The sequence below is a fragment of the Octopus bimaculoides genome, chromosome 2 (genome assembly GCF_046866305.1).
Source record: "Octopus bimaculoides isolate indiv1 chromosome 2, ASM4686630v1, whole genome shotgun sequence".
Classification (NCBI taxonomy): domain Eukaryota; kingdom Metazoa; phylum Mollusca; class Cephalopoda; order Octopoda; family Octopodidae; genus Octopus; species Octopus bimaculoides.
Window position 1 is genome coordinate 176,614,137 of NC_142929.1, and position 27,813 is coordinate 176,641,949.

General features: G+C 35.4%; 1 protein-coding gene across 15 annotated transcripts in view; it reads left to right on the forward strand.

Annotated features, from left to right (window-relative positions):
• The window catches only part of LOC106871733 (clathrin interactor 1), a 177,127-nt gene that overhangs the window by 53,077 nt on the left and 96,237 nt on the right, over window positions 1–27,813 (forward strand). For all 15 annotated transcript variants that reach the window (XM_052965741.2, XM_089348099.1, XM_089348097.1 and 12 more), the window contains exons 3-4: window positions 25,642–25,843; window positions 27,425–27,563. In XM_052965741.2, coding sequence (XP_052821701.1) covers window positions 25,642–25,843; window positions 27,425–27,563 — 341 coding nt within the window. The remainder of the gene's footprint in view (window positions 1–25,641; window positions 25,844–27,424; window positions 27,564–27,813) is intronic.

Here is a 27,813-nt window from a genome sequence, read left to right on the forward strand (position 1 = left end):
GGATTAATGAGAATGAAAAACAAACAAAGCTTGAGTACCTGAAAATTGGACTCATATACTTTTTACAGCCTGATTGTTTATTGGGTAGGAAAGAATATATTCAGCTCTTAAAAAAAAAAATTGTCTTCACACTCGTTCTAATCAGCCTAATTATTTGAGGTGATATTGTAATGGTTAGCTTTTCTTTTTAAACCTAGCTGTTATAACAAGTAATTTACTGAAAATTAGGAGTATTTAACCCTAAATACTACTAAAATTATTTTCAACTTCCTCACTGTTGTTGCTATTGTTATAGTTGAGTAACTCTGGTCTGCTGGAGCAAGCCTACAATTTTGAGGAAGCAAATGAAATGTTTGGAAGTTGACTCACCAAAAGTTAATTCTTCAGTGTGTTGTCCCAGTCACTCTCTATGAAAGGTTTAGTGATTACCGTAGTAAAAGTAAGCAAATAAATAAATAAAATATAATAAAAGTTAAATAAATAAAATACAATAGAAGATAAATAAATAGAATTAACAAAAACAGGTGCAAGAGTGGCTGTGTGGTAAGTAGCTTGCTTACCAACCACATGGTTCCGAGTTCAGTCCCACTGCGTGGCACCTTGGGCAAGTGTCTTCTACTATAGCTTTGGGCCGACCAAAGCCTTGTGAGTGGATTTGGTAGATGGAAACTGAAAGAAGCCCGTCATATATATGTATATATATATATATGTGTGTGTGTCTGTGTTTGTCTCCCCAACATCGCTTTACAACCGATGGTGGTGTGTTTACGTCCCCATAACTTAGCGGTTCAGCAAAAGAGACCAATAGAATAAGTACTAGGCTTACAAAGAATAAGTCCTGGGGACAATTTGCTTGACTAAAGGCGGTGCTCCAGCATGGCCACAGCGAAATGGCTGAAACAAGTAAAAGAGTAAAAATATGAGAATGTAAAATTGAATAAGTAAATAAGATAGAAATGGAACAAACAGCTTCACTACCTTGTTTCATAACAGGTGTTTCTGCTATTTTGATTTTTTTTCTACTTCAAATTTTACTGTTTTATTTTTTAACTGGAGGTAAGGGTTTTGTGCATGGCCTTTGCAGGATATCAGAAACCAGTGAGATTGACAGGATTACTGTTGCTCTCATAAGAGGGGGGCAAAAAAGTGCAAGGAGAGATGTTCTGGAGAGGAAGGGCTGGACACAGTAATTTATGTAGTGGTGGGGGACATAATATAAGTTATGAGAAGAGGAAAGGGTCAGAAGTGCCTGAGTGCTTGTGGTATGAGACTAACTAGTTCTGAGGAGCAGAAGCCATTGTAGTATATGGAACAGAGAGTAAACATCACATCTGTAGGGCAGATATTGAAATATGTTGGCAATTTCATGCCAATCTTTTGGCTGTAGGGGTGAGATGGCTGAATATATAAGCTTTTAGGCTACCTACCCATAAATAGTGAGTTCAAATCATTTCAAGAATTTTCTTTTTGATGCTGGCCAGGAAAACAAAATGCTGTATTTTCTTGCATACAAGTCAAACTTTACAGACAAAAATTTACAGCAAAAAAAAATGAAGAGGTAGGTCAACTTATACAACTATATGACTTTGGAGGACCAAAAATTCCAAGTGAAATGCAGTAATATTCAGAAAGATAAGGAAGATGTTCATACTACATTAACTTGTATGTTGGGAAATATGGTACTTCAGTTCATATAGCTGTTGGAATATTGTCATCTGCTTCTAATTATGAAACTAGAGTTAGGATTTTAATAGCCCCTTAGAATGTAAAGAACAGTTAAATTTTACACAACATATTTTGGATGTAGAAACATGTTTTGTGCCTGTCCTATCTGGCTTGATGGTATCATAAAGGACAAGGCTATTTGAATTACTAGTTTAGAGCCAGCTACCTTATAATTTTTTTTTAATGATATCTTGTGATAGTAAACAATTCAGTTATAACCATCTTGTGTGAGGTAATTTAATTAGTGAATTTCTTTGCACAAAACAATTTTAAAAATCTAGTATTGTAACCTGGGTTTAAACTCATTTGTTTTTCTTTTGTTTCAAGCAAAATAATTTTACAACTGAACATTTGCATCTAAAAATAATGTATCAGACAGTCCTAAGGGATTAGAACTTTTGTCTGATTAAAGCTAAGGTCAGGTGTTTTTGTCTTGGCTCTCAGCCATAAAAATCATCAAACCACTAATTTTAACCAAACTTTCACTGATAAGTGACATTCTCTCAGTAGAATACAACAGTATTAAAATTATGTAGCGTGACAACATAGGATATTTTATTTATTTTTAACTGCAACTTCTAAATTAAAAGGTCTCAAAGGGCTGAGAAAATATATGAGAAAGGGAGAGAGAGAGATCTGAAAAGAGAATGAAAGGATATTAACTGCTTAGAAATATTTCACAAGAAATTTAAAATCAGGACAAATGGAAATAAATATTAATTTGACTAAGCATATTTAAGGAAAGCGTAATTGCATTTACTAGAGTAAAATTGTAAAAAGTATTATTGACTTCTAAATCCTAGGTGTTTAAGAGCCAATGCTTAACTCCTGTTTCATGATATTTCAAGTTGATGAGAGATAAATCTTTCCTTGGATAGGATGTTACTCTACTGCGAGTAACATTCCCTGAATATTTGTTATCAATTTCTGATTGTTAGAAGAACTGAGACAAGAAAAATAAAGTATTCTTTATGCAAACGTAATGAAACACATCCGTATTTTTGCTTGTTTCATTTTAAAGAGATACAGAAAATGTCATTTGTAATCTTGAATAATCTATTTTTTATTTTCTGAACCTGTTGACTTTATATGGAATCCTCTAGTATACAACATTGCCAAAACTACATACAAAAGTCTAAGCTTCTTTAGTCTTGTTTAGCTGCTAACTTTCTATAAACCTGGAGTTTTAAACACGTATGGATATAAGTATGGTCGTGTGGTTTAGTTGCTCACTTCATGACTGAATGCTTCCAGGTTAGATCCCATTGCGTAGCAAATTGAACATGTGTCTTCTGCCATAACCATGAGCTGATCAATAACTTGTGAGTAGGATTTGGTTGATGGAAACTGTGCAGAAGCCTGTTATGTATGTGCAATAAATATCAGTAAAAAATCTAAACATTGACAAATCAGTGCTGAGTTACAGATACCCCCTTGTTGCTTTCACTGTGAGATATGCAGAGAACCAGCCATTGGCTCATTGGAATCAGGGATTAGTACTTTCGTAACCAATAATACTATTATCCATAAATTGTGTAATAAAAAAACTATATCCTGGACTCTATTGCTGTTACATGTACAAACATCCTGGACTCTATTGCTGTTACATGTACAAACATCCTGGACTGCATCCACCAGAAGGCTATCCGATTCATTGGCAAAAATTCACTTACTAATATACTGCAATCAATAGCTCACTTACACACAATTTCTTCCTTGTGTTACTTCTATCACTCCTGCAACTGTGTCTATTTCTATCAGCTAATTATCTCTACTTAGATCACTTGACAAAAGTCTATCTTCCTACTGTGATCCACCCACCAGATGCTTTGCTAAACACTTTGCTCAATCATTCCTTTTTAGAACTGAAACCTTAAGAAATTCTCTTTTCATCCACATTTTTCTCTAAAACCATTAATCTATTGATATTTGAAAAGGAACATGAAATACATTGATTTCACCAGCCTGGGAGTCCTTGCAAAAGTAATGGCATTGCTCCTTTTGGTGTGAGTAGTGGTCAGGTGCAGGCATGGTTGTGTGGTTAAGAAACTTACTTCGCAACCATTTGGGCATGAGTTCAGTCTCACTGCACAGTACCTTGGGCAAGTGTCTTTTACTCTAGCCATTTGGCTGACCAAAGCCTTGTACATGGACTTGATAGATGGAAAATGAAAGACTGTCATACGTGTGCGTGTGTGTGTTTAGTGTACTCTTCTCTAGACATCATATGATGGTTATAAATGAGCATCATCATCATGGAAGCAAGGCTGTCTATTTCCCATCTTCCATGAAAAACATGTCTGGCCATGGGGAAATATAACCTTACTTGGGAACAGGTGAGAGATGACAACAGGAAGGGCATCCAGCTGTAGATGCCTCAACAGATTCTGTCTGATCCATACAAGTCTGTAAAACTGGTTGTTAAATGATGATGATGACTGTACTGACTAGTAATTACTTCATTGCCCCCCAGATAGATGAAAGGTAATGTTAGCATCAGTGATATTTGAACTCAGTATATAAAGTGATTTAATTAAATACGGTAAAGCAATTAATTTGGATATTTATTGTTTCTGCCACTTATGTCCTTGAAACAACCAATAATAACGAGAAAAAAGAAGCAAAGAGATTTTAATTAAATTATGCTTTCTTATATGTGAAAGCTATCGCATTGATGATGATGATTACATTCATCATATGTCTAATAATATCCACAGCAATATTTAAAGTTAAGATAATGGTACTGAAATTACTAATGTAATACCAGTGCTGTATCACTTGTAGAAATAATGACAAGTTACAACTACACATGGTTTATAGCATTGTTGAAACAATAGCTATTGTATGATCCTTTATGGTTTCCCTCATTCAAAGACATAGTATTAAATAGCTTTTTAATTAGTTTAGCAAGCTTTTCATTTTTCTTTTGTAATTCTATTGTTACCTCTTTCTCCCTGTTGTTTCTCTCATCCTTTCACAAATATACATGAAGTATATGTGTGCATTTCAGTGAGTATAGATGCATGTATGTGTTTGTGTGTTTAAGTGTGTAGTGTTAGAAAGATTACTGTTGTTATTTAAACACAGACATACACAGCAGGCATGTTGTGGTGTAACTGGTAATACAGTTTCCCAGAATGCAATAAATACAAGGCTCAATCACATGTTCCTTTACTTTGCTATATCAAAATTTTAGCTGTAAATTTATAATTATTCATATTCTTGCAGTTAAGGAATTAATTCCGGTCATAAACATTGAGCTGAATTATGGTACTTCTGCTGTGTTAGGAGTAGATGACCCTGTCTTCAAGATGGGTGTAGGGAACTATAAAATATCCTTGAACAAAATGGAATATATGATGAAGAAGTATTAGTTTCTGTCTGTAAATCAGGCAGGTGTTCTGTGGAGTAACTGAAAATGCAGGTCACCTGGAATACAGTAGATATGTGGTTCGAATCTGTTGAAAGGCCCTTTAGTGCTTAAATTGTCTTCGTTATATATATATAATCAATCCAAACAAGAACAAGCAAGAAAAAACAACAATGCGAGGACGTGGAACAAGTACTGTGTTATTGGACGCTCAGGAAAGGAAAGAAAAGAAAGGGGGTTTCACGTTTCGAGCAGAGCTCTTCATCAGAAATATAGAAAAAAGTCCAAAGAAGGGAAGACGAAGAAAGAAAATTGCCAAGGATTCACATGCTGATATATAGTGTGTGTGTGGATGCATGTATCATCAACATTGTTAAGTGTCTATTTTTCATGCTGGCATGGGCTGGATTGACAGGATTTGATGAGCTGGTTCTGGGGTGGAACACTCTGCATATCACCATTGGCAAGTGTCATTTGCTGTAGTAGTCTCAGAATGGAAACTAGAATAGGCCCTGTGCGCGTTTATGCATGCAGGGGCGTGCAAGCATGGAGAAGTAGGTTTTATAATGATGTTATCTGGTTATTTACAAGAAACAAATACATTCCTATGTTAGTAGATATACTTTGTTATTCCTGTTTCTACTAAACACGGTAGGAGTGGTGTGCTTGACTCCCTCTTATTGTCTGAAACCTATTCTAAGTCTTATTAAATAAAACCATCTGAGGCATTTATTTTTATTCACATAGCATGCATACAGGAAACACCACTTGATACATGAATTGATAAAATGTGTGCGTGTGTATTTATATAGTTATATTTATTTTTTAAGGAAATTCCTTGATGCAAATTCAACTTAATTCAGCTTCACTGAGGTAACTTTTGCCACATTTATTGTTGATTACTTATTTTTTTTTAGGTATTTATACTGTTCTCCGAGTTTCCTACCCTCTTTGCTATTTCATATAGTGCAATTGTTCATTCATTTTATGTCCATTTTCCCATGTTAAGATGGGGAAAAGACAAATACACATTATTGAGCGTGGCCGACCATTTTGAGCATGGCCGTTGCCAGTACTGCCTGACTGGCTCCTGTAGGATTTTCGAGCGAGATCGTTGCCAGTGCCCCTGGACTGGCTTGTGCGGGTGGCACATAAAAGACACCATTTCGAGCGTGGCCGTTTTCGTGCGGGTGACACGTAAAAGCACCCACTACACTCTCTGAGTGGTTGGCGTTAGGAAGGGCATCCAGCTGTAGAAACTCTGCCAAATCAGACTGGAGCCTGGTGTTGTCATCCGGTTTCACCAGTCCTCAGTCAAATCGTCCAACCCATGCTAGCATGGAAAGCGGACGTTAAACGATGATGATGATGATGATGATGATGATTGAAGCATTCTTTTACATCCAGATGTCCTTCATATTGCTGAACATCATCTGTTTTTCACATACAGGATATATACAGATAAGTAGATATATACAGATAAGTAGATATAAAAAAATACCCCCTTTGGTCATGAATGACCATGGGATTGCACCTAGAAAGTTCTCCTCCAAGGAACAAGTCTGGGCAAGATTGTTTTATGGAAGACCAGTTTTTGCCCATGCATACAAGCCTTTCCTCTCCATGCCACCAGTGTTATCCTAGGGAAAGGCAAAGGCAGGGCCACCTACCTGAAGACTTTGGTTTTTGCTAGATTGACTCTAAGGCCCTTCGGTTCTAGACCTTACTTCCACACCTGAAACTTCTCCCCTAGTTCTGATAGTGACTCAGCTATTAGAGCAAGGTAATCAACATAGAGAAGCTCCCAGGGGCATCCTGTCTTGAATTCCTTTGTTATTGCCTGAAGGACTATGATGAATAAGAGGGGGCTGAAGACTTATCCTTGGTGGACCCCTACGCTTACTCAGAATTCTTCACTGTACTCATTGCCAACCCTCACCTTATTGACAGTATCCCTGTACATGGCTTGTACAGCTCTCACTAATCATCCTTCTATCCTTCTGCGTTGACCACGGGTACTTAATTTGTCAACCCCGAAGGGAGGAAAAGCAAAGTTGACATTGACGGAATTTGGACTAAGAACATATAGACAAGCAAAGTACCACTAAGCACAACCTTCAAACATTGGGCCTCACCGATGCAATGACAAGTGACTGAGTCCTTTGGAGATATGCTGTACTTGAGAAGACCCGGCAAGCCAAGTGAGACCGTAACTGTGGCCTATGCCAGTGCAGCATAACCAGCCCATTTAAGAGCACCCTTCAATCGTTGGGCATTGATACAAGTGAAGTCGTTGTTGTGGCCGATGACAGTACCACCTGATTGGCACCTGTGTTGGCAACATATAAAAAGCACCATTCAAGCATGGGCAATGCCAGTGTCGCCTGACTGGTCCCGTGCCAGTGGCACATAAAAAGCACCACTTCAGTGTGATCATTGCCAGTGCCGCCTGACTGGCTTCCGTACCAGTGGCATGTAAAAAGCACCATTTGAGTGTGTTCAATGCCAGTGCTGGCTGACTGGTCCTGTGCTGGTGGCACGTAAAGAGCACCATTTGAGTGTGGTCATTGCCAGTGCTGCCTGACTGGCTCCCATGCCGGTGGCACATAAAAAGCACCATCCTAGCATGGCCAGTGCCAGTACCACCTGACTAGCACCTGTGCTGATGGCATGTAAAAAGCACCATTCGAGCATGGCTGATGCCAATGCCACCTCACTGGCACCTGTGCCGGTGGTATGTAAACAGTGCCCACTACACTCTTGAAGTGGTTAGCATTAGGAAGGGCATCCGGCTGTAGAAACCTTGCCAAATCAGATTGGAGCCTGGTGTAGCCTCCTGGCTTGCCAGTCCTCAGTCAAACTATCCAACCCATGCCAGCATGGAAAGCGGACATTAAACGATGATGATGTTGAGAAAATTTATATAATATTATCTGTTGATGAGGTCAGTGTTATTTGTCTATTGATTTCTCATATTGTTATCTACCCAGATTATGTAGAAGTAAGGTACAGAGTCAGTTTTATTGCTTCCACTCCACCAGTACAGACCACATAGTGATAACAATCATATCAAGGTTGCCTTTGTTCTCACCATGTATAAAATTATAGTGCCAGTGTAAACTGCTTTATATTTCATTTTGTCTTAAGGTGGTGAGCTGGCAGAGCCTTTAGCTTGCCAAGCAAAATGTTTAGTGGCATTTCATCCATCTTCACATTTTAAGTTCAAATTCAGTGAAGGCTGACTTTGCTTTTCATCCTTAAGGCTCGATAAAATAAGTTCCAGTTGAGCAATGGGGTCAATGTAATCGACTTACCTCTTCCCCCGAAATTGCTGGCCTTGTGCCAAAATTTGAAACCAATATTTCATTTTGTCTATCCATGTTCTAAGTTCAAGTTCTACCAAAGTTGAGAAACCAAGAAGTTGTCATGAAATGGAGTTAGTTCATTTAGCTATTCTACTATTCTATTTATTGCTTTCAAATATTTAGTTTGGCTTTATCAATCAATGTAGCTGCTGTTTTTTTTATTTTTTTAAATTTTTTATGGTTGAGGTAACTAACTATAATAAATAACTGTTTCAAATTTTGGCACAAGGCTAGAAAATTTGAAAGTAAGGGGCAAGTCGACTGCATTGGCTGCAGTACTTGACTTGTACTTTATTTTATTGACTCTGAAAAGCATAGTTGACCTTGGTGAGATTTGAACTTAAAAAGTAAAGAGCTAGAATGTTTGATGTACTTATGGTTCCCCCAACTCATTACCTTAAACTAATAGCAATATAATGGGGTGGGGGTTAATACCATGAAGTGTACCATTTCTTTAGAAACTAAAACTTGTGCCTAAATAAAAATAAAGAATCAGTATTTGGTGAGATTAAAAAGGCCTTGTGGTATTTACAAATATTTACATTGTGATTTTGAATCCTGCTATGGTTAACTATGCTCAAATGGATAGGATAATAATATAAGTATTATTTATGAACTGAGGGCAATCTTAATTGATAGTACTCTCCTCACTCCAAATTTAAGACAGTGTGTCTATGCTTGAAATCGATATTAGATTAGCTCAAGGCAGTAGACTAGTAGAATCAATTGAGAATTTAGCCAAATACTTTTAGGGTATTGAAATTCTGATTTATATATAAAGAATGAATATTTCAATAGAATATGTCAGATTTTACAAAATTTTATGAAGTGAATTTATTTGTTTTGAGTAAATTTATTGTATATATAAATTCTTTATATATATAATTCTATGTATATAATTTTGTGTATAGAAAGCCCAAAATCTTGTGTCAGAAAAGAATCCTCTTTACATATCACTATTGTCACCCCTATCATACCACTGTTGTACTTATATATGTACTATAGCTATTTAGAGAATTGTTTAACTTTTCTGAGGTCACCCACATTTTTTTTTTCACCTTTATTACGTCATATGTTTCCATCTCTATTGTTTGGACATGATGGAGTGAGTGAGAAGTTATGTGGCTGGTTACCTTATCCACCACCACTAATGATAGGAGAGGGTTGTGTGTTGTTTATGTTGATCACAACACATTCCTTCGTTGAGAATTTCTTTTTCATTTCAGTTAATGTAGGTCATATAAACTTTCATCTGTTAACATAACTCTCAGCTTGTATCATGAGTTGTAATTGAGTTCTTATTTGACATAATAACTTGAAATGCTTAGTAGTATTTGGTCTGCTGTTAAGTTTTGAGTTTGAATTCCACCAAGGTTGACTTTGCCTTTCATCATTTCGGGGTCAATAAAATTAGCACCAGTTACATACTGGGTCGATGTAATCAACTTAATCCCTTCCCCACAAATTTGTGGCTTTGTGCTTCCAGTAGAAAGGTTATTATTATTATTGTGCCCCCTCATCCTTCGCCCTGGTGACAAATAAAAGAAATTATTATTATTATTATTATTATTATTATTATTATTATCTATCTTACTAATGTCTCCTCATAAGTCACCCTTGTGGCAAATAAAGAAACAGTGATTATTATTAGTGGTAGTAGTATTGTTCTTTGCACAATAAAAAGGAAAAACAAAAATGACCGATCATCTTGATTATGAAATTTGTCATCGAATAACAAATATATCTAAATAAACCAACTAACAAGCTTGGTGCTACCAACAATAATAAACATGGTTACCAGCTAATAAGATACTTGTCATGCAGTGAATTGACCTGTTAGAAATAATAGCAAAGCCCTACAGTCTTCACCTTACAGTCTTCAATAAAGAAAGGACACATTTGAGATAAAAAAAAAAATGATGTGAGTGCTCATAATTGGAATGCTTTTAATTAATTGACTTGAGGTTCATGAAAACTTGAGAAAGTACATGGGAAACTAAATGGGATTCCTCCTCAGCACATTTTAAATATGGCTAGTATTTGAAATGAAAAGCTGAGGTTTAATCCAATTCTTGGTGTAATGTTGCATACAAATAATTATGCATAAATATACATGCAAATATTTCACACTCACATATGTATACATAGAGATATATGTGTATAAGTGTATGTAAGTGTCATAATTTACATGTACCATAAAAGTGTCTCATTTAGGAAGTTGGGCAATTCAAACAAATCCTATACATTATGGAAAGGCTCTGCCTTAACCTCATGGAAGTCACATTAGACTTCATAAGTCACTGCAAAGGCAATCTGTCTGGGAGAACAGTGATTCTAAATAAAACTGATAGCATGTAGCTGCAGATTCCTGAAGCTTTGCAGTTGTGGAGTTTCTTTAGGGTGGCACTGACTTTGTCAAGGGTGACGGGATCAAGTCTACACATGCTGGTTGTGGTTGTATCTACAGTGATGGTTAGGCTGAGATCAATTGGGACAGGTGGGTAATGAAGAAGGCTGAAGTGCTCCTGTCGCCTCATAGCTATCTATCACATGCTGGTAGGAGCATGTTCCTATGTCCCTCACTAGATCATCCTACCAGGGCTTTATTCTCATTTAACATGGCAGCTGCGAGCTGGAAGATTGGGGAAAAATCTCCAGAGGCTCAATGTCACCTTAGAGGATGCAGAGGGGCTGGCATGGGTCTGCCAGCAATGGAGAGCACTGGTGGGCTTGATTGGCTCTATGCATAATGATGTCTCTGAGATCGCTAACCTGGGATGACCCCAGCCTCATCAAGCAAGAGTATGAAGTAAGCAAAGAAGCAAGCAGCAAGCATGTAGGTGAAACACTTTAATCTTGACAGACAACCTCTCTAGTGTTGATGGTTTGATTGAATTCACTCAATTTTTGCTTTAAAGTGATTGGTGATAGAGAAAAGAAAAATGTGCTGAAAATGTGACAGTCAGTGTCATATATAGAAATGAATGTGTAATATCTACTTGCATGAATGTACAAATGAGATGAAGAAAACACTGGCTATTGTAGGCATTAGTTGATTTTATAAATATAAACATGTAATGTGGCATGGACATAGCTTAGTTTTAAAATCTATGTATCAACTGTGGATGACATGTATGAAAAAGTTGCATGTGAGAATGTCGGTTTTCACAGATGAGATGAAGTTTTGAGAAGAATGGTAATATTCAAATACTACAGATCCAGCAAACACATCCCAGCATGGAAGAATACAAACATTAAAGCAATGATATGGATGTTTATTCATCTATGTTTCCATACTAATATGATTATGTGTTCTAATTTGACTACAGCCACTAGTTACCATCCCTTGTACAAGTAACATAACTCTACTTGCATCAGCTTTCTTTCTTGACTGACAGAATATGTTTCACTTCTGTTCCAGCATTAATTGATTTGTGCAATGAAAAGCAATCCATGAAAATCTATCCCTCCCATGCTAGCCTAGAAAAATGGATGAAAAACAACAAAACAATTTTTATGCACAAAAACACACATTAGTTTACGTATATAATGCATACATATATTCATCATCACCATACATCTGTTTTCCATGTTGAAAGCATTTGTGTCATCTGGTACACTGGGTAATAGACAAATTTGTTAACTTTGTTGTTATCTATGTGTTTCAGTGTGGACTAGATGCATTTTATTGTGCCACTAGCAATGGAGAGCTAGTCTGCAGCTAAATTAGTCCTTTTCACCCTCCTAGTCAGGTAACCTGTAATGTGACATGCAAAGTTCATGTCTCGTTCATACAGACCATTTTAGGGAGTTATAACCTCTACAACTGGATGCTCTTCTTATCACCAAACACACTGTACCATGTACCCAGTACATTTTATTGTCATGAGTGCTTGAGACTTGGTTTCGAAAGAGTTCTACCTTGTATTAGTTGTTTTTATTTAGAGGTTCCACTCCTTTAGATTGGTAGTCTGTAGTTTGGCTTTCAGAGTTTACATTTAATCAAATATTAAGTCAAATATACATGCAGCTGTGTGTATGTAAATACAAAAACATTACAAAATAAATGATTGTGCAGATGTCTCTTTAAGTGCCAAGTGGTTTTTGAGGGCTGATACTGATACTTCGCTCAAGCCTCTTAGTATTAAATATATTAAATAGACAGAAAACATTTTCTAGATGATGTGCTACTTTGAACAGCTGAGTGAACTAAAACAATGTAAAGAAGTGTGTGTATGTGTGTGTGTGTGTGTGTAACTAAGGTAAATAATTGCATGTTTTGCCATGTGAACAACCCAGTGACTGTAGTAGCAAAAATGTCCAGCACTTTAAACTTGTAGCCATTGTACTATCTACCTAGCTCACAGTTATTACTTATTCATAAATTCTGTTATTTGTCATCATTAATAATGTCAGTCTTGTTATTGAAGCAATATCCTGCTGTATCTAAGTTACAATCGCTCTCTCTGTTTGTATATCCATCTGTGTGTTTTTGATCCTTTGCCACCAGTTGCTACTAGAAACAAGCCATTGGCATCGTCATTATTAACTTTGAAACAATATTTTTCTTCTCTCTTTCTCTCCATCATTATTTATTGATAGAATGGCTACACTGATGATTTCTTAATGTAAAGATAAACTGAAGAAAACCTTAGATGCTATGAAGCAGAAGTCAAACTTTTTAACCACTTAGTTATATTTTGAAACAACTGATGCATTCCAAACATCAGTTTCTCACATCTGCTATTGTTCAAGTGAAAAATATTTTATTTTGGTTGGGTCAGTCTCTTACTACTTTGAGTTTTGCTTGTGGGTGCATAGATTCTTTTGGTAAGTTACAAAAACCTCAGTCTCAAATTGTAGATGGAACATGTGGATAGGATAGACCTAGGAAGATATGGGACAAAGTATTGAGAAAGGAACTACGCATGTTGGGACTCACAAGAGGGGATGACAGGGATCGAAGCTCCAGGCAATTTGCTGTGCTTGAAATGATATTTCAAGCTAAGTAAAAGCATGGTTGTCCTTGCATACAGGCTGTTCCTTGTATCCTTCTCCAGCTGATCATTCCTAACCTTGCAGGTTTGTGGGTGCTGGCGCCACATATAAAATACCCATGCTGGTACTGAGTAAAAGCACCCAGTACACTTTGTAAAGTGGTTGACATTAGGAAGGGCATGCAGCCATAGAAGCCATGCCAAAATAGACATAGAGCCTGGGCAGCTCTTCAGCTGGGCAGCTCTTCAGCTGGGCAGCTCTTCAGCTGGGCAGCTCCTGTCAAACCATCCAACCTATGCCAGTGTGGAAAACATATGTTAAATGATGACGATGATAAGAGGTAGTGTATTTCAACAGAAATTTGGTAACAAAAGGGCTAATCCCACCATAACAAATATACTCTGACAAAACTAAAATTTTTCCTGCTCTTCCATTTTGTTACTTTAATGTACACCATTTAGTGATATGATTTATAGTGCACATGTAACTGCTAAAATTTTTCTTTTTAAATATGACTTTGAATCTTGTAGTTCTGACACTACATATAATACCTCAAAGAAATCAATTTTTTAGAATCTAATACGTATATATACACACGCATGTAACAAGAATGAATATGTGAGTTACATAAGCTCTAAGTGTCCATTCTTTTGCAATAATCTATATTTAAACTCAAATGTTTATCTAAGATAAATATTTCAGTTTGATGCAGCTCAAATTAACTGAAAATACACACACACACATGTATATGATATATGTAAATATAAACCTGTAGCTAGTCCTTTTTATTAATTTTTAAATATTTCTTATACTTACATAATTTCAGTATGATATATATTGATTTACTTTTTCGTTGTGATTGTTTAAGTTAGTCAAACTCTAAGCACCCATTTTGTAGTAAATACTTTAATTTGGATATTTACCTCAGATTGAGGTAATATTTCTGTTAAAAGTAATTCAGACTAACTAGTATCAAACTAGATGTAGCATGTACAGGCAGTCCTTATTTAATGTTTTTCTTTCTTTTTTTTTATCTCATGTCATTTTGTTGAGAAATAAAACTAAATACTGAAAAAATAAAAATCTGTATAATTTTAATTTTTACAATATTTTATTTTATTTATTTTTTTTTTTTTTCTTGCAATGTTTCATTTTCCAGTATAGAAAAATAAAAATAACAACAACAATAAAGAATAAGAATACGAAGCATTTCAGCTTCTTTTATCATCATCCTCCCCACTTTGTCATTAAGATACAATGTCTGCTGGCTACTTCATGGTGATGCAAGTGTTTCAAAGTATAACAATACTTAGAATATGAAATAAACAATGAAAATATTGATTGAAATTGTATTTAACCAATAGAAATTAAAACTCTTGTAAGAACAGGGTCTGCTTGAAGTGTATTATAAAACTATTCAATGTACTGAGCACAAAATGTTTCCTTTCCAATTTTCCACTCATCAATTGCTTTTCTGCTGGCCTTTTTAGACATGGTTTTGAATGGAAATTATTAAAATAATTGGGACAAATAAATTTTAAAATACAGAGAGAGGTAAAGCTTGCTGCAAGAATGTGGATATGGTGGGAACTCTGGGTTTGATCTGAATGCTTGTCATAAAGTGAACTCTATTAATGGCACTCAAGGACCAGATAATAGTGTTAAACTAAGTGGTGTATTTTAGATCTACCTCACAAAACTTAATTTCTGTTGTGTTAAATAGCAGAGGGTTAAATCTCTAACAGATGACAATCCTGAGTTTATTGTACTTCATAGTTTAGTGAAACAGATTCTATGGTACTAGTCAGTCACCAGACACTTTTACAGAAAGGTTTCACATCTGCTGTTATTTAACCCTAGAGCAGCTCTGATCAAGGAGACCTATGGCCAAAGCCAAACTAGCATGAATTGCATTATCCAATATGGCCTTCCTTTTTAAGATGTTATGATTTTGAAGACAAAGGTCAAGTGACCACACTGAGGTTCTCTCGTTGGTTCATATCTGTTCTTTGACTAAACCAAAATATGTAGAAACAGAATTAATTACCTGTAGCAGGATAATAAATCAAGTCACAGTAAGTTACTAAATATCAGTAGGCTATTTCGTTTTACAGTGTGTGAGCATGCAGGTAACAGGTAGATATATGTATAACACAGCTAAAATCTCACTACAGTAACTTTCACATGACTTTAACACTCCACTTTTTTTTTAAAGTCTATTTAATTCTGTCAATGAAATAGTCACGCAATCTTATTTCTCCTCCCTTATAGATCAAATGAAAATATAGATTGCCAAAGATATGATCCCAAACAACCAATCAAGAAGTTTACAGTTTATATCATGTCGCAAGTACCTAGTTGTATCTATGAACAAAACACTTGTCAGATGACCCAGTGAACAACTGTAAATATGTACTTGTAGAGTCAGAATAAATTACCAGTGTAAACAACACCAATATTTTTCTTAGTGCTAAGGTCAGTTAGTTTCAAAGTATTTAGTGATACCAATAATACCCACTAATTAATGAGACTAAACATAAACTAATTGTGTCTATGTGAGAGAAAAAGTCCTTACTTTTCTGTCTCTTTGTTGGGTAGTTAATGGATAATATTTTTTTCATTTATTGTATTCCCGATATTTAGCTGAGGTTGCATATTCTCTTTTAATTAGCAAGACAGATCTAGGATTTAACTAGTTTCCATTATAAAACAAGTTGAATGCTACTGAAATATTATTTGCATAGCTTCATAGTCATTATCATTAATCATTTGTATCTATTAATTAATGACTTTAGTGGGCTTTTTTTTGTTTTCCCTTCTTTTATAATCTTCTATTACTTCCCAGCTCAGCAACTTCAGAACAGATGATATTGTCTGAACAGAAAGATTTGTCAGCTTATTTTTGATTTGTATATTTTTTTTCCGTTTTCATCTACTTATTTATTTTTACTGTTGTCTTGGAAATGTTTGTGCCAAATCATCTGTTATGGCAGCAACAAGTAGTTATTTTTTGTTCTTTTTATTTATTCATTTTGGAATACAAAACTTTCAGTTCCATTCGTCACGTGATTCTCATAATTAATGCATGTAAAATTAGTTAAGTGGATGAAGCATTGGGTTATCAACCCATATGTATTGAGTTCATATCTCTGTTGAAGATTTTTGTGGTATTTTTGTAGGAAGGTCACTTAATTTTCTATACTTCAATTCACTTTCCTTTTTTAGAGTATATTCTTCAGTAAACTAGCATATTATTCAGCTTGGAGTTTATTCTGTGGAACATGTCTCCTCTGGTCCTGCATGTCACCACCCATTGTGGCCTATTGTTATATTTCATGAGATTAGTTTTTGAAATCAGTCTTCACCACTTTATCATATGTCTTTCTAGGCCTTCCTCTTTTACAGATTCCACCCACCTCAAGTGCTCAAATGACATCATGCATATGCATCATATGCTCATGCTTGAGTAGTCTTCTCATATGCACATTGCATCTCATTCTTCTTATATCCAGCTTTTCTTGTGGCTCATTTGTCCTATGTTGTTCATGAACACTAACAATTCATATCCAGGAGAATATTCTTGCTTCATCAATTTCTAACCATTGCAAATCTGTATTCATGGCCCATAACTTGCTACCATGCAGCATTGCACTTTATACCCATGCATCAGGCATCAATTTTCCCTTTAGTCTGTGGTTGAAATCCTTTGTGTCCAGAACTTTTTCCTCCTCATTCTTATTCTGGATATTATCTTTTTGGAACACCTGCTGCTGCCAATTAATTCACCAAAATAACAAAAGCTATCATCTACTTTTAGTCAGCCCTTAAAGGAATATATTCCATGTATATTCTTGCTGCTAACTGCTCCTGTGCTTTTGCTACAAATGAAGTTTACCTTCCCTAACCAGCCTGCCTGTCATTCCACTACACCTCTAGTGTAGCTATGGTTACACTGGGTTCACTGTATAGAAATTTTACCTGTTCTATTTTTTCAAATCAAGCTCAACCATTTCTCTGACTCTATAGCAGAGCCCTGCTTTCTTTTCTGTTTACTAAAAGCTTTAGTTGTTGCAAAGTTTACTTTGAGGTCTCTCAATTTCAGATTTTGCTTCCATCTATGTAAACATTTATATATATATATATATATATATATATATATATATATATATATATATATATATAATGTAAATGCCTTGTGGGCCAAGGTGGGTGAGTATGTTTTGCTCTGGTTTATGATATAAAGCAGATGGGAAGCAAATCTTTACCTGGATAATATACTAGTCTATGCTCAGTAACAGTTGCTTCTTTTTCCAATCTAAAAGCCTCAAAATACTCTAGGTATATATAACAGTGACTAAACATCCCATGGTGTCTTTTCATTGTTAAGTAGACTATACCATTGAGAGCTAAGTGCTTTTTATTTTTAAACATGGACATTGTATAGCACTGGTAACATGTTACAAGCAGCTGAATTGGCAGCTAGTAAATGTCTTACCAATTCAATATGTTATAAAACTGATTGTTGTTTAATCTCAGATCACCACTAATTTAACAGGCCTATGATCAAAGACATTCTAGCATTGCCCATCTCATCATTGTCAGATTTCTTTGTGTAGGACTATATTATTGAATCTGATTTAGTAGGGTGTAATCTGAAGGAGATTTGGCTACTCTTTCTAGCTGGGAGAATGACTGCATAAACAATGCATTCTTTTCTCACAGTAAATCTTGTTTATCAGTCAAAACATAGATCTGAGATGAAATGTCCAATTTCAGTTAAAATTTATCAGAAATTTCTTGAATATTTGATTGGATGATTTTCTCATTAAATTTTGTGTCTTTATTATAGTGTTTACATAAATCATTTGTTTGAATGAATTATTAAGTCAAGTTTGAAATACACTCATAGCTCACTGGCTTTCTTAATCAGTTGAGAACAATGAAGTAATGAATAAACAAACAGGAACAAAAATAAGCTGTCAAAAGAAGATGAGACAAATAAAACATTAGTGACCAAAAGGAACAACATTACTTATTCATTTGTTATTTCAATATTTTTCTGTTCTTTGTGTATTTTGTGAGTTTTATTTTGTGTTTGTTTTTTGTTTTTTTTTGGCAACAACTGCCATTTGTATGTGATTTAGCAAACTTCAGTAGAACATCATAACTGGCATCATCATCACTTTACCATTATCCACATTCTAATTGCTTAGTCTGGTAGAAATAGTTGCCAGATTCCTACAGATCACATCCAGCTGTCTTAAAAAAGAGAATGACACATTGGACAATGTAGTGCTAGACATAGAAGCAGATTGTTTGGTCATGGCTGAAACAGCTATGATAATGGGGCTGCTTAATCAGAGTTGACTTCAAGGCTAATCAACGCATTGTCATCTTCAACATTATTGTCACACATCAACATTATTATCTATTAAGCACCAGCCTCCTCAACAACAATAATAACACTCACATCATCCTCACCATCATTTAAACATCTTTACTATCACCACCATCATTGTCATCATCTTCATCATCAGTTACATTACATGCACATCCCCAGTCTGTTCTCTCTGCCTATCTATTGGTACCACAATGGACTTGCACCTAAACCAGCTATTAGTTTATCACCACTATCCAAACCTGTGTGACACTCTTCCCTTTCTACCTCTCTGATTACCCTATTTCGTGTCTCCTCCACAGAAATCCAGCACAACTTTTTTTTTTTCCAGTCTTTTCTCTGTAGAATGCGAACCCTTTGAAAAATTCTCTCTACTAACATTTTTACAACAGATGATGTTCAAGCTGAACATCAACCCTTTTAATCTCACCAGTCTTGGAAGACTTGTGAAGGTCATAGTAGAATGCTATACTTCTCAATAAGTCAATAAAAATACCGTTATCTACATAAAAAGCATTGGTGTGGATGCTGGTGTTACATAAAAAGCACTGATGATGGTGCCATGTAAAAAGCACCCAGTACATTCTGCAAAGTGGTTGGCATTAGGAAGCATCCAGCCATAGAAATCAAGCCAAGACAAATTATGGAACCTGGTGTGACCCCTGGCCTTGCCAGTTCCTGTCAAGCCATTCAGACCATTGATGATGATATGATTTTCATTGAACTATTAAAGCTAGTGTTTTCTACTATCTTTTGTTTGCTTGTTATTTTCATTGTTGTAAAATACTACATTTTGAATGGAGTTACACCCTTTACTAGTTGTTACTTTTGCCATACTTGCATACACGTACTCAGGCTGAGATTCAACTTCTGATGATTAATTTCATATGGCGTTTCATCGTTGAGCAATTGTCAGATACTTACACCATAATATAATAGGTTACCAGTTCCCTTGATAAAACAATTGGAATCTTCATTTGTTGACAGTATGAGATCTGTTTACAAGTGTGTGTATGTGCACGTATATGAGAATGTGTAAGTGTGTGTGTAGAGCATCGGCACATGTGAGTGTCTCAGTGCATGTGAATTAATACGAAATGTTTTTAGTATCCTAAAACCGTTTGAGGAAACATTGTATGAAGTTGTTAGACATTTGTGAAAAATGTATTGATCTCATTCACTGAAACACAAACATGTGTTTAAACTGATGTTATGTTACGTTGATATTTCTCTGCGATTTTATTCACACGGCCATCTGGTGTCTAACAACCTTCCGCTTGCTGAATTACTTGTCTTTTGTTTGTTTGTTTGTTTGTTTGCTTGTTTGTTTGTATGTATGTATGTATGTATGTATGTGCGCACGCGCGCTCATATACATATGTGTGTGTTTGTGTATGCATACATATATGTGATGTGTATACATGAATGCTTGTTCATGTATAGGTTTACATATATGCTTTTGCATATAGATATATATCCTCATCATCATCATTTAATGTGTTTTCCATGCCAGCATGGGTTGGATGACTTGATAGGAACTGGCAAGAGCAAGTGCTACATCAGGTTCCATAGTCTGTTTTGGTTTCTCTGGTTGGATGCCCTCCCATTTACTAATGCTAACCATTTTACAGTGTGTACTGGGTGCTTTTTACATGGCACCAGCGCCAATGCTTTTTATGTGGCACCAGCACCAGTGCTTTTTATGTGGTACCAGCACAAGTGCTTTTTAAACACACATGCTTGCAGTGGTGGATTCTTCATAACCTTTGGAAATGAACATTCAGTTGTTAGAGCAACTGAACTTCTGTTTGTAAAATTAACAAGCAAGCAAATGAATTTCTATAGCCTTAATGAAATTCCCAAGCCAAATCAGCCCAACCATTTGTAACCGTCATACACAGTTTGTTACTTTATTTATGGACTCCCAAAGGTAAAGTTGAACTCAGGAAGATTTGAACTCAGAGTGCTGAGGTCTGAGATGAATACTGCAAGGCATTCTAGTTGATGTTTTGATTCTACCAATTTGTAGTCTCCCATGAAGCTCATGATGAATGACTTTGGTTGACATTGAGTTGGTAAAGTGGTTGTTTAGCTCTGCTGTCACTTTTACTGCTGTAGTTCAATGGTTTTTGGACACAATATGTTGCACTATTCTGCAGTTCCTCTCTATGAACTTTGCATTCTGTCCAGAATTATGCTTGCCAGAGTTTGTTTTACTTTCGTTTTGGAATATTGGCATAATTTTAGAGACTGTACTGCTTGAAACATTAAACGATTCAGTAGTTTTAGTGGGTGATGTTCCAACCAGTCACACTCCAACAATTTATCCTCTTTGAAAATCTGAAAGGTCATATATTTTAACTTCTTTAAATATCTGCAAAAAAAAATTAAAATAAATAAATAATAAAAAGGAAAAGAAAAACAGAAGGCTATCTCATCAAGTACAAGGTATACATAATGCACGTAAACACATATATACAGACTATAACTTTTTTGAATTTGTCATATTGCTAGTTAACCCTTTTGTTTCTGTATTTATTTTGAGACGTTCTGTGTTTCTTTCAATTATTTTAAATATAACATAGTAAAATAACTTAGTTATCATTAAGCTAGTTTTAGGAACATAAATTGTGACTAAGATTTGGTGGAAGATTTTAATTCAAAACTTATGAAAACAAGACATTTGTGTTACAGAGCCAGAGCTGGTTTCAGCTGGGTTGGTATCGAAGTTATATAAATTGATGTTTTCATTATTTTGTCCACTTTAAGGCATAGAACTCAGTCCATAGAATATTTTCATTTTTTGTATTCCTGTGAACTCCAGTAACACAAAGGCCTTGAGTTTGAGCTGATGCATTTAAAAAACTGTACTTGTGTATGTGTGTCTAGGTGGATGAGTAAATATGCTGATGCTTATATGCATTCTTGTGCAAACTTGCATATGCACATTTGTATGTATGTATGCATGCGAATGCATGTTTATTCATAAGTGTACATGTATTTTTATTCCTATGTATACTTGTGCTTATATATATTTTTATTCATATATATATACTTGTGCTTTTATATGTATGTATGCTTGAGCATATTCATATATTTGTATATGTATGCTTGTGGATATGCACATATGTATATATATATCTCTATATTTAAGCAATTAAGTTCTTCAATAGAGATTACAAAGACATTTACAAGTATAGCATAAAGCAGCAAAATGAGAATAGATCTTTGTATCATATACTTTTATATGAACTTTATTTTAACTGTTGATCTTAAGAATCTGGGAGGGTGTATTAAGTTCATTGGCTCTATCTCTCTTCCCGTGAATAATTGGTTTAGTGAACAAAACAATTCCACTAAGTGTCAAAATCTTCAGTAGTTATTCTTTTTATTTGTTAACAATTTAACATTGATTTCTCACATAGTCACAATGCTGTTTTCCCTAAATAGCTGCTCAGTTACTGAATGAACCCCAATATATTGTTAGTACTTATTTTATTGATCCTAAAACATTAAAGGATAAATTCAATCCTAGCAAGATTTGAACTTAGAATAATAGAAGGATGAGATTAAATTTATCAGTAGAATTAAGTCTGGTGTTCTGCTGTTTCTACTAATTTGTTGTCCTTATATATTTTTATTTTAATAGACAAAAAACACTGTGGTCTTTATTGTTAGAAGAATTCAATCATGCTGTTCCTGCTTCTCTTTCATCACAAACATAATAAAAACCAGAATATATTTCCAGTGGGATATGAACCCTAAGTTGATAGGAAAGCTAAATACTGTCATTCATTTAATGTTGCATTTTTTTTGTCTCCAGCATTTAAGGGAGCCTCTATTCACTTGCTACACTTATGTAAAAGTAGCAACCATATCTCTATTAAATAATATCCAAATGTCTTAAAAGTGATGATAAACATTTAACTACTTGTACATTCCTCTAATAAGGAATTGAAAAAGGGAAAAGAACAAAAAAAAAAAAAACCTGAAGATGTGTAAAATGCTTTATTTTTACAATTTTTTGTGTGTAATTTAGAGGTGATCATTCCCAAACTTTTACTGTTATTTGACATATTTTTGGTTTCGAAATAAAGCTTTTTACATTAGCAAACACAAACAATAGTTTTGAGTAACATATTTTAGTTAATGAATTAAATGGTTTCTGAAAGCTATATTATTCACTATTATTTTTCCATTTCACAGTTTTTATCTTTAACACACAGAAATATAGAAATGACAGACTGTATTGCTTTTAAAGTTTATAATCTATTTTTTTTGCTTGTTTATAATAATAATTATAATAATAATATCATCATCATCATCATCATCATCATTTAGCGTCCGCTTTCCATGCTGGCATGGGTTGGATGGTTTGACTGAGGACTAGTGAGCCAGATGGCTGCACCAGGCTCCAATCTGATCTGGCAGAGTTTCTACAGCTGGATGCCCTTCCTAACGTCAACCACGCCGAGAGTGTAGTGGGTGCTTTTATGTGCCACCGGCACAAGGGCCAGTCAGGCAGTACTGGCAACCTTTTTGTGTGTGTTTGTGTGTGTATTTTTGTGTCTGTGTTTGAAAACTGGTGTTGGTTTGTTTACATTCCCATAACATAGCAGTTTGGCAAAAAGGACCAATAGAATTAGTGCCAGGCTTAAAAAAAAGGTACTGGTGTTGATTCATCATCATCATCATCATCATCATCATCGTTTAACGTCCGCTTTCCATGCTAGCATGGGTTTGACTAAAAACTCTTCAAGGCAGTGCCCCAGTATGGCTACAGTCTAATGACTGAAATAGATAAAAGATATATATATATATATAATATATATATATATATATATATAAATTTATGAGCTGGCAAAATCGATAGCATGCCAGGCAAAATGCTTAGCAGCATTTCTTCCAGCTCTTTACATCTTGAGTTCAAATTCAACTGAGGTTAATAAAATAAGTACCAGTTGAATACTGGGATCCATTTAATTGATTAACCCCTCCCCCAAAATTGCTGGCCTTGTGTCAAAATTTGAAATTATTATTATTATATTCTTTTTTTTTTATTCTATTAACCAAGTTGCTGGGATGTATTGATTCAATCTTTTTAAAAGCAAGCAAACATGCATTTCTTCCTAAGAATAATGTCTTAATCATTCCTGGGATTTACCCTACTTCCTCCTTAAATTCTTCAACTCATTCAAATCATTCTTCCTCTTCTAATTCATTGCACTTTAAGTGGTTTATGTAATCTTAAGTTAAACTTTAATACTAATTATTATAATGATAATATTCACAATCAGAATCACTAGTTTGACAGGGTGGAGTGGGTTTCTCATCCTTGCATTTTTTAAAAATGTGCACAGCTGTGTATTTCCATCTGACCCTATCACCAACTTATTTTCCATTGAGGTTTGACGTTATTATGATGTAATTATGTGATTTGGTATTGTGTGGTATGTGTGTTTGGTGGGGTGGATTTCTTTTTAAATACAGCACACCCAAATCAAGAAATATAATTTGTGGAAACTCCTGCTTAATTTACTTTGAGAAATTCAAGAAGCTTATTTTTCTGTTTTCAACAGACCTAAATTATGGTGATTTTTTGTGTTATGTTGCCGATAAGTTCCTGAATGTTCTAGGCACTGTCAATAGCCACCTGGTTGGGAAACACTGTTTTGATATAACTTTAGTGATTTGGCAAGCCTCATAAGTACTATGTCCATTTGCATGTAGTGTGTTTAGAGGGGTAATCAGTTTGCTAGGTAAGTTTCATTGTCCCAGTGTGCCAGACTGACTTTAGATTTCATTTATACTAGATTGTGGATAAAATGGCTAGCACTATGACCAAGTATTCAGCAACATTATAAAGATTAGTCCCATCTGTTAAAATGTATAAGATAGTTATCTGTTTGAATGAATGGTTTTATAAATTTCTTAAGCTATCTGTGTATCATACTTAATGTATACACACTTGATAGATCAGTTACTTCAGTATTTGTCATGAGATGACATCTCTGTTGGACTTGCTGTGTGCATGCCCTGAGCATGTGACTGGTTGAGTATATCATCATTACTTTACATCCATTTTCCCTGTTGGCATGGGTTGGACAGTTTGATGAACTGGCGAGGCTGGGAGCTATACCTGGTTCCATTGTCTATTTTGGCATGGTTTTTACTGTTGGATGCCCTTCCTAGTGCAACCATTTTACAGAGTATAATGGCTGCTTTTTATGTGGCATCAGCACCAATGCTTTTAAGTTACACCAGCACCAGTGCTTTTTATGTGGCACCATTACCAACAGGGTCACCAAGTACTAGACGCTAGAAGGCCTGATTTAGTAGTAGATAAATAGAATAGAAAGTGCCAGATAATTGACTTTACAGTCCCAAATGATGAAAAAATCAATATGCTAGGTGTAAAAAAAAAATAGCAAAGTACCAGGACCTAGCCATTGAATTACAGAGACTATGGAGAGTGCAGGTAAAATGCATCCCAGTAATTTTAGGTGCATTAGGAACTATCCTCAAAGATTTGAACAGGTAGATAGAAGAAATAGGCATGAAACCCAGTTTAGTATAGCTCCAGAAAAGTGTTATTAGGGACAGTTAGGATACTTAGGAGGGTTCTTGGGATCTAAGGTTACTTATTGTAGCCCAATTTTAGGAATTTTTCTTTTCCAACAGTTTAATCTGTAGTGTGTGTATTTTATTATTTAATAATAATAATCAACTATTTTCAAATTCAATATTTAAGATTTATTTGTCATTTTTCAATTTATTTTCTGCAGCACCAATGTGGTGATGAACTATTCTGATGTCGAGGCTAAAGTACGAGAAGCCACAAACGATGATGCTTGGGGTCCACATGGCTCGCTAATGGGTGAAATTGCACAGTACACATTTACATACGAACATTTCCCGGAAGTAATGGGCATGCTTTGGAAACGAATGTTGCATGATAACAAGAAGAACTGGCGACGAGTATATAAAGTAAAATATCAGGATTAAGATTTATTAAAACAAAAACAAAAAAAGCATTTTTTACATCTCTGTTACACTTATCATAGAAATTTATTCTTTAATATTTAGTGTTATTATGTATGTGTATAATTGCATGTGTGGAGGCGCAATGGCCCAGTGGTTAGGGCAGCGGACTTGCGGTCATAGGATCGCGGTTTCGATTCCCAGACCGGGCGTTGTGAGTGTTTATTGAGCGAAAACACCTAAAGCTCCATGAGGCTCCGGCAGGGGATGGTGGCGAACCCTGCTGTACTCTTTCACTACAACTTTCTCTCTCACTTTTACTTCCTGTTTCTGTTGTGCCTGTAATTCAAAGAGTAAGCCTTGTCACACTGTGTCATGCTGAATATCCCCGAGAACTACGTTAAGGGTACACGGGTCTGTGGAGTGCTCAGCCACTTGCACGTTAATTTCACGAGCAGGCTGTTCCATTGATCAGATCAACAGGAACCCTCGACGTCGTAAGCGACGGTGTGCCAACAACAACATAATTGCATGTAAATAGAATTGGTTGAAACTAGATTACTTTAAATTGTCTTTAAAAGTAGAGAATGCATATTTTAATTACTAATTCATAAGGCAACACACACACACAAAAGAAAAGAAAAAAGACAATGACTACTAAGATCTAATGTGAGATATTCTGTATAAACACTCCAACTATTTTATGATGCTCCCTACATGTTCCATACCTACAGGTATTGGTAATCATGGACTGTCATGCCAACATCTGAATCATCATCATCATCATTATCATCGTTTAACGTCCGCTTTCCATGCTAGCATGGATTGGACGATTTGACTGAGAACTGGTGAAACCAGATGGCTACACCAGGCTCCAATCTGATTTGGCAGAGTTTCTACAGCTGGATGCCCTTCCTAATGCCAACCACTCTGAGAGTGTAGTGGGTGCTTTTACGTGCCACCCGCTTTGAGAGAAAGATATGACAGTGGTTTTTCATTGACTTCTGTCAGTTTATTTACAGTTTGATCTGCTAGTTTTCTGATCTCTTGAGCTTATGTCACAGGATCTATTTAATCCTTAAACTAAAGAACCAATTCACACGCTGTCAGAGAATATTCTCATACACAATACAAGTCCTGAATACTTTAGCCACTGGACCATTTTCTGCTATTTGGCTTCTCAACAACAGCAACAACCTTTCCCAGGAAGCCTATGATTAGCAGTGGGTTAAGATTCAGTGAAAGCAAGTTAAGATTCAGTGAAACAGTGGACCAGCAAGATATTATCATGTTGTTTGTGTCCAATATTCTTAATGATCCTCCACCTCACACTGACAACTTAGAACTGTTCAAGATGAACATCAGCCACAATAATCTGACCAAAGGGAAGCTTGCCAAGGCAATAGACACTTCTGTTCTTCTGACTAACTTTTAAAAATACCTCACCTGCAGGCATTTTCATCCATGCACACATACAGCCAGTGTTTTTCTTTCCATTGAAGCATGTTCGTAGGTTGTTGTCATTGTCCCTTCCACTTCCTTCACATTTAATATTACATGTATTATTTTCTTTCTTTCTTTGTCCAGTCTCTGCTGTTGCTATCCTACCTAGTGAAGAATGGTTCAGAAAGAGTGGTCACCAGTTCACGGGAACACTTGTATGATTTACGCAGCCTTGAAAACTATACCTATACAGATGAAAATGGGAAAGATCAGGGACTGAATGGTAAGTATTTTCCAATTTTTTACTCTTTATATATTAGCTCATGTGTGTATGGGTGTGCATTTTGTGGTGAGATTATTGTTGTTATAATTTCTTTAAGTATTAACTTAAAGAATAAAAGTGATATTAAAACCCTCAAAGAATCAAAGAACTTGTAAGGGTCAATGCATAGCTCAGCTCCAGTTTCATGGCATTTAGTTAAAGAAAAATAAACGTTCTCCCTCAAAGGAATACTAGCATCCTGTTGTTGGTA